This window comes from Phaseolus vulgaris, chromosome 8 (assembly GCF_051622355.1).
Source record: "Phaseolus vulgaris cultivar YP4 chromosome 8, ASM5162235v1, whole genome shotgun sequence".
In the NCBI taxonomy this organism is placed as follows: Eukaryota; Viridiplantae; Streptophyta; class Magnoliopsida; order Fabales; family Fabaceae; genus Phaseolus; species Phaseolus vulgaris.
In genome coordinates this window covers 56,326,774-56,335,358 of record NC_143505.1, presented here as the reverse complement: position 1 = coordinate 56,335,358, position 8,585 = coordinate 56,326,774, and the positions used below count along the sequence as shown (strand labels likewise).

Here is an 8,585-nt window from a genome sequence, read left to right as displayed (position 1 = left end):
ATTAAAGAAGATATTTGTATTGTTTAAATCAAGGACGATTAAGCATTTCCAATAAATGACCAATCCGTTTTACTAATACGATCTAAAAAATTGATTTGATTAATAACTTATAATCAAGGATTACATTATTATTTTACTTATAATCAATCGTATCTAATTTCAAAGACTATATATTACATTAATTTTATATAAATCAATTTATTAAGTTATCACAATTTCAAACATTAGTGTTTTACTAGACTATTTCAAAAGATTTGATGGAATAGTGTACTTATATTTCATATCTTGATGTACTTTAAACATCTTCAATGTAAAAAGCATAACAGTCTCAGAAATTAATTTAAAAAAGGGTGAGGCATTCAGGTATAATAAATTGTCAAAAGAGTGTTCATACAACTAAAACCACTCATAAACTCAATACGTAGAATGTTGCAATGAAATTTATTAGTTTTTATTGGAAAATAACATTTAATGAAAATATCATAGGTCAAATACATTTCAATCAACTAATTTGTTTATAAATATTATATGCTTAATCCTATTTTTTGTTCAATACATTTTTCAAATAGAGAAAAGAGTATAATATAAATATTAAATTTTCTTCATTCTTATTAGACCTTTCATCATAAATGACATAATTTAATAAAATAAGCCAAACCTAGCTTTAGTTGAAAGTAAAGAAGACAGATGAAATATATAAAAAAAAATGAAGATGGGCAAAAGTAAAATAAAGGATATACAAGTTTTTAAAACGAAGGTAAGCAACTGACACATAATGAAAAATGGATGCTATATCATTAGTCACATGTTTCCCAATATTAAATCTATCATCCAAATGATAAAGAAATAAAAAACTGAATACAGAGTAATGTTTGGTAGACAGACTCTAAAAATACTTCATTCCTATAAAAATAATCTAGAATGTTACCACTGACTTATTGAAAAGTGGAGGTTAAAACATTTAAAAATTTACATGTTTTGGAATATTAAATTTATCATCCAAAATGTTAAAGAAATAAACATTTTAAAAGACATTCAGTGGACAGACTACAAAAAGATATCATCATACCTTTATACAGACATTAATCTAGAATGTTACCACTAACTTCATGAAAAATGGAGGTTATATTATTTCATAACTCACCTGTTTTCGTATATTAAATTTATCATATAGAATGTTAAAGAAATGTATATTAAATTTATCATATAGAATGATAAAGAAATAAGATGATAAATTAATATAAATAAATAAATACAAACTTAAGTTTGGAGGACAGGCTAAAAAAAACTTCATAACTATGAAAACAATATGCCACCTATGATTCCACATTTTTTAAAAACTAGTTTGCTTTTAAACCAACTTCTTAAATTGAATTTAAGATCTATAACCTATACAATAATATAATATCACAATTGTAGAGGCAACACTCATATCTTGTCTCCAAAATTTTCAAGTATTTTTCCTCAAGATTGAGATTATAAAGTACATTAGAATCATGTTTTAATAATACACAAAAAATCTCACCAACTAAGTATGAAACCAATTTCAAATCAACTTCACATTTACTATTTATCCTTCATTTTTTTTTATTACAAGTGTGTATAAGTTATCCTTCCTATTCAAACGAAATTATGAAAAAGAGACTCAAAATAATTTATTAAAAACGTATTTAAGAAAATAGCCCCTAGATCAGCATCTATTTATTAAATTTTGATTACATCAAACTTGCTAAAAAATTAATTATAAAACTTCCTAAAAGGACAAAAAATAACTTATACTACTTAAATTTTAAGAAAGTAAATTAGACATACAACAATAAACTAAAGAGTTTGTAGTCCCTAAAGAGCTTGTAATCACTAAACTAGTTTCAAATCTCTTGCAAAACATTCCCCAAATCAATATTTGTTCATGCGAGAAGAACACAATTGTGTAGATTCAATTTGGAGTAGATTAAATAGAAAAGGTGTAAAAAGACAAACTAAGAAGAACATGCATTTACCAAAAAAAGAAGAAGAACTTTTTTTTTCATCCATTAAATTTCTCAAGTACTGGTTGCCACAGTTAAAATTGAATGAAAAAGTAAGAAAGATATGATCCAAGGCAACAATGAGTAGATGTATTATGATATCATACATTTGAAATCCAAATAATCGAAAAGGCTTACCTCAACATGGGATGAGAGAAATGATAAGATAACCCTGGATTCGTTCCCAAGCAGCAGCAACAGAATGCATTTGGGTTGTCTGCAATTATTTTCCATCTGCACTAAATCTAAACTAGGAAAACTAATATATTTCTACCATCCTCATTATCCACAATTAATTAATTATTAATACTAATACTAACAAGCAATAAACTTTCAGCGTCTGCTTCAGCGTTGTGTACCCAACACTTTATTCACCAAGTTTCAATCTATATGTGATCCTCCTTCACCATGTACTATATGTTACCAAGTCCAAACCATCTAATCAATCGATTAACGATTCCGACAAACACATCTAATCAAGAAATTGCAACTAAAATTTCTCCGAAGGATCAAAGAAGAAAGGATCATTATAATCCCACAAACTGCCACTGTAATCAGCCTCACTCGCCAACGGCCACACAGAAGAAGAAGATCCAAGCCCCACTGTCCCCACCAACGACAGATCCGGATCCACCGAAGCCTCCATATTTACCTGAGAAGATTCACCCGAACCCACAGCGGAATCCACTCCATCGACAACGCTGTTCTGATGTTGCTGATGCTTCGATGAATCGCTATGTTGAGCATGCACACGGTTATTATCCTGATGACCATGCCTTTGGTACGAGGTTGATCTACTGGAACTATCAGCAGTAGTATTATTCCCACCTAAACTCACATCAGATTCCGAATTTTGATATGATGTTGATAGAGCATGCGACACTTGCACCACTTCCTCAGGACGACGATGATGATGATGATGAACATGCACTGTATTATTACTATTCTCGTTAGGGCACATCACCTGATGGGTGTAATTGAAAGTGGTGGCATACACGCCGGCGCAAGGGTAGGGCAGGGCGGCGGCGTGGAAGGGAAAATTGAAAGCGAAGCCTGTGGGGCGGGGAAGCAAGGGTCTTAGGGTTTGAGTGGAAGAGGTGGTACGGGATGAGGAAGAGTGAGGAGAGGAACCGGAGGGTTCGAGATTGAGCTGGGCCCGGGAACCATAGAGGATGAGGGCGGCGCGGTCGTAGGCTCTGGCGGCGTCTTCAGCGGTGGCGAAGGTGCCTAGCCACTTGCGCGTGCGCTTACGTGGCTCGCGGATCTCGGCGACCCATTTGCCCCAGCTTCGTTGTCTAACGCCGCGGTACCTAAATTTGTTGTTGTCAGGGCCACCTTTGCCTTTGCATTTACGAGTACTTTTGTTGTTGGTGGTGTCATTGGTGCTGTTGGAAATGTTAGATGTTTGGCTGGGAGTGGAGGGCGTGGCGGTGGTGGCGGTGGGTTTGGTTTCTTGGGGTTGAGGTTGGAGAGAGGCCATTGGTTGGGCCCAGTTTTTAATCTGAGGGGAAAGATGGAGACCCTTGGGTACCTCGTTCAGCGTTTGATGTTGATTAGTCCAAAGAGGAGGCTCTGCTGAAAGGGTTGGATGTCATCCCTGTCAATGGTGGAATAGGGCGGTGTAACATGCAATTTATATAGGGAGAGAGAAAAAGTAACCCATTCATCGCTCTGCATCGAATAAAGACACACTGCCTCGGAATCGCTTCTTTCTTTTCTTCGTTTTTTCCCTTTTAGTCAAGTTCTCTTTTCACACTTCTGCAACTTCACCACTCTCATGCTGTTTACTGTTTACCAAAAAAATTATTACCGCTACTTTCCCAGGCACTTAAACTCATTACTCCACTGCCACCTCTTGTGCCAAATTTTGACTACTACTAACGTTGCACAACTTTAATCACAGTTCAAATTAAGGGCCATCTTGCTAATTATCTATTATCTATATATAATATAAAGGATTAGGGTACTGTTAGTTAAAACAAGGGCAAGCAGATTAATAAACGTAGCAGAGTGGTAATAAATTAATTAATGGGTAGATATTCATCTGAAGTATTTTTATGGTAACACTTGGCACTTGCATTCCTACCACCCTTATTTTGGCCACACAATAACTTGCATGGAAGTTGTGGTAAATGTTACTAATGTCGGAAGTAATTATTCTTGAAAACTAGAAAGATGGTTAAGTGTCTGCTAAGTAGACACATATATAAGTACAGTTCCTTCATTGAACTGGCATGACTATATATGTTTCGAAGGTTTTTGTCCTACAAAAATAACTGTTCTTTTTTGGCTCATTTACCATGGTGAACTTCCAACTAATACTGAACGCCACAAAAGACATTTATCCTATACCTATAGTTTCTCTTCCAACTTGTATGCACAGACCATTCACGATTTCCGTTCTATTTTTTTGTGTACTTTGCACTAGAGCTTTTCATATTTGGGAATGACTGGATTTTTTCTATTTTTGGCAATAACAAGTAAATGATGTAATCTGAAAAGAAATCATTGTAGACACTGGTAGAAAGAAAAATGGGAGATAGCTACTTCAAAGAAGGGAATATCACCGTGGAGGAAGGAATTGTATGAAAATTCCTATATACATATTATTTCTTAAACTTTTCGATTAACTTATGAGACTATGACATGTGAAATTCTTTTAGTAAGTGGAGAAGGGTTAACGAAATGTTCATATCAAGAAAAGTGGATAGAAAGTGATCTAGATTTAGGTTTGTTTGATTTTTTTTACTCAAGAATGAAGGAGAAGTCGAACAAGGTGTGTAGGGGAATGATATAGTGTTGTTAGCTAGAACAAACGAAACAAAAGTTGAACGAGTAATTAAAGATATAATAAGTGAATAGTCAAAATGTTTCAATCGATTGTAGCATGGTCGAGGGAGGATAACTAATATTTTCAAAAAAACTAGAATATCCAATATTTTCAAAAAGATGATAGATGATACTAACATTATTTTTTTTATCAGTAAAAAATAAATTAAATAAAATTAAATGGACAATTTTAAGAATGTTTTAACTTTATTAAATGGAACACTACTTAATGTATATATGTTAAAGTGGGAGTTGTGAAAATTTGGAAAAGGGTGAAATTATCATTCAAATATAAAAAATATGAAAATCATCAATCATGTCACTATCATTAATGGAAAAACATCATTTTATCACAATTTATTATGATTATTATAATTATTTTTCATAATAAGTAGTCTAGTATTTTCGTAATAAATTACAAACTAATTATAATGGTTAAAACAAAAATACATATATTGGTTAAAACAAAAATACATATATGTGTTCTTAGGAATGAGGTAGTCTTTAGACAAAGGGTAGTTGATGACGATAAAATTCTGTAAATGGCTTAACTAAAGACTTGGTTATGAATGAAGAGTAAATATACAACTTTCACTTTCTCCTTCTCGGATTGGTCACTTAACACAATCATATGTCTCAAATATTTTTGTTAGAGTGAATTGCGGTTTAGAATTTTTGATTTTTCTTTACTTATATAATCGTTTATGTGTTAGTTTATCTGTTGGGGAAGGTATTCTGTTGTTGTATGTTTTTGCAGATGAGCAACAAAATTCTAGACTTTGATTTATAAAGTAGTCCAATGGAACTAGATGTATAAACCAACAAAGAAAATTAAAAGAGGATAAATGAGGATCAAATTTATCATATTTGAGAAGATTTTTTTGATATTTTGCTTCTCCATGTCATAAACGGGTATGCGTCTTGTAAGTTTTTTGACATTATGGATGAAAGAGGGTGCAATATTATTTGTGTATATCTGTGTATAGGTTATGATTCTCATTCTTCTTTTCAGTTGTGTTTTTAAGCTTCTTTAAGACAACTTTTTTTATTGAGGTTTGTCCCCTCTCTTTGCCATTACAGGAGTGTGTAGTGTAAGCACATTTTGTTAAATGTATAGAGGAAAGTCAGTATTCTTCATGAATGGTGACTTAATAACTTCTCTTTTATAAAAATTGTAGTATTCTTAAAATATTTCTTTATTATTTCCTAATAAAAAAATTAAATGGTAAAATACAAGAATTATTAATTATTTTTTTTTTCAAATTAAAGATCAAATAATTAAAGAACTTATCGTCAAGATAAAAAAAAACTACATGTAATTACATTTCATCTTTACCACACTTTAAATTTTATCCTAATAAGTGTTTTGTTAAAAATCAGGCTACAAAGGAGATTCTTCTCCAAGGAAACATACGTGATGACTTATATGTTTTTCCCTCATTACAACTCTCTGCCACCCTCTATTAATAATACTTCTCACAATTCGATTATGACTCCGTATGAATTGTGGCATAAAAGACTTGTTCATGCTTCATTTAGAACGGTGCAAAGTGTTATGCAAATGAACAATATACTATGCAATACAAATTCTTCTTTCTGTGATTCGTGTGTTATTACTAAAATTCATCAATTGCCTTTTTTACTTTCACACACTCTCTATACTGCTCCTCTTCGATTAGTTTTTGTAGATATATAGGGTCACTCACACATAACTGCTAGTGATGGATCCATGTATTACATCACCTTTCTTGAAGCGTTTTCTAGGTACACTTGGTTGTATCTCATAACTTCTAAATCTCAAGCCATTACTATTTTTTTGCATTTTAAATTACTTGCTGAAAAACAAACTGGTTTTCTCATTAAATGTCTTCAAACTGATAATGATAAAGAGTTTATTTCTTTAGTGAAAATCTTGCATGATCATGGTATTACTCATAGATTTACCTGTCCACACACTCCTGAACAAAATGGATCTGTCAAATACAAACACGGTCATAACACAGGTTTGGCCCTTCTTACTACTGCATCTCTTCCTCTTAAATTTTGGGATGAGGCATTTGTCTTTGTTGTTCATATTATTAATCTTTTACCTACTTCTGTTTTAGATAATGTTAGTCCTCATGATAAGTTGTTTTCCTATAAATCTAATTATAACTTTCTTTGTATATTTGGGTGTGCATGCTATACTCTTTTGAGACCTTACAATCAACATAAGTTTGTTTTTAAGTTGTCTTTGTGCTTATTTCTAGGTTATAACAATAACAATACACACAAAGGATATGTTTGCCTAACTCCTTCGGGAAAGACTATTATCTCAAGACATGTGATTTTCATTGAATATTTGTTTCCTTTTTCCATGCATAATAATCCTTTCATTCTTCATAATGATAGTAATACTATTGCTTCTTCCTCTTCTTCTTTACCTATAACTGTGGTTTCTATTTCTAATTGTTCTTCTCCTATAACTACAAATAATACATCATCACCTTTATCTACTGTTGATAATCATTGTCAGATTACTTCTCCTATTCATGTTACCAATTTTCATCCCATGATAACTCGTGCTAAGGCAGGTATATCTAAACCCAAAGTTCTCCATACTTTTGTGACTAATGATTATTTTGAACCGTCAATTTACAAACAAGCTATGACTCATCCTCAATGGCTTAATGCAATGCAATCTGAATATCATGCTCTTGTTCAAAACAACACATGGACTCTTACTTCATTGCCTGCTGGTGCAAATTTAGTTGGTTGTAAATGGGTTTTTAAACTGAACTATAACTCTGATGGCTCTCTTCAACGCTACAAAGCAAGGCTTGTCGCCAAAAGTTTTCAACAATTTGAAGGTTATGACTTTACTGATGCTTTTAGCCCTGTCATCAAGCCTACCACTATCCACCTAGTCCTAACTATTGCGTTGACTTCACGGTGGCCAATTCATCAAATTGATATCAAGAATGCTTTCCTCCATGGTGAGTTATCATCTCTTGTCTACATGCAACAACCACCAGGATTCTCTACTAACTCTACTCTTGTTTACCAATTGAATAAAGCCATATATGGTCTCAAACAAGCACCTCATGCCTGTTTTCAAAAGTTGTTACAAATCTTCTTCATTTGGGCTTAATTGCTGCCAAGAGTGACATTTCTCTCTTCACAAGGTTTACTAAAAATAACACTATTTTTATACTAATTTATGTTGACGATATCTTAGTTACTGGTACTTCTTGGGTCTTAGTGTAGGATTTCATCAAACAGTTAGGCTCATATTTTGCACTAAAGGATCTTGGACCGCTGCATTACTTCTTAGGAATCAAAGTTTCTTGGCTTAAAGACAATTCTATTCACCTATCTCAAGCTAAATATATTAAAGACCTTCTACGTCGCACAAACATGGTTAACTCTAAGTCTCAACCTTCTCTAATGCTTTCTTCTCTGCGACTTACTGCTAATGAGTCTGTCTTCTTCAATGATCTAACTTTATATCAATCCATTGTTGGTGCCTTGCAATATGCTACTATTACCAGACCTGAAATCTCCTTTTCAATTAAGCGGGTTTGTCAGTACATGCATAAGCCACATATTCATCACTGGAAAGCTATGAAACGTATTATGCGATACTTGGCTGGTATTTCCATTCACGATCTTCTCTTAACTCCTTCACCAACCTACTCTATGACTGGTTTCAGTGATTCCGACTAGGCCACTGACTTGGATGTTGCAAGT

At 32.9% G+C, this 8,585-nt stretch overlaps 1 protein-coding gene across 1 annotated transcript; it reads right to left on the bottom strand.

Moving 5' to 3' along the window:
• Positions 1 to 2,273: 2,273 nt before the first annotated feature.
• On the bottom strand, positions 2,274 to 3,697 carry ABI4 (Integrase-type DNA-binding superfamily protein). The gene has a single exon (XM_068633066.2). The coding sequence runs from the start codon at positions 3,505 to 3,507 to the stop codon at positions 2,518 to 2,520; it is 990 nt and encodes a 329-aa protein (XP_068489167.2). The 5' UTR covers positions 3,508 to 3,697; the 3' UTR covers positions 2,274 to 2,517.
• Positions 3,698 to 8,585: the final 4,888 nt, after the last annotated feature.

What these genes read in the sequence shown, in the direction of transcription:
- ABI4 (XM_068633066.2), bottom strand. Translation starts at nt 3,507, where the DNA reads ATGGCCTCTCTCCAACCTCAACCCCAAGAAACCAAACCCACCGCCACC.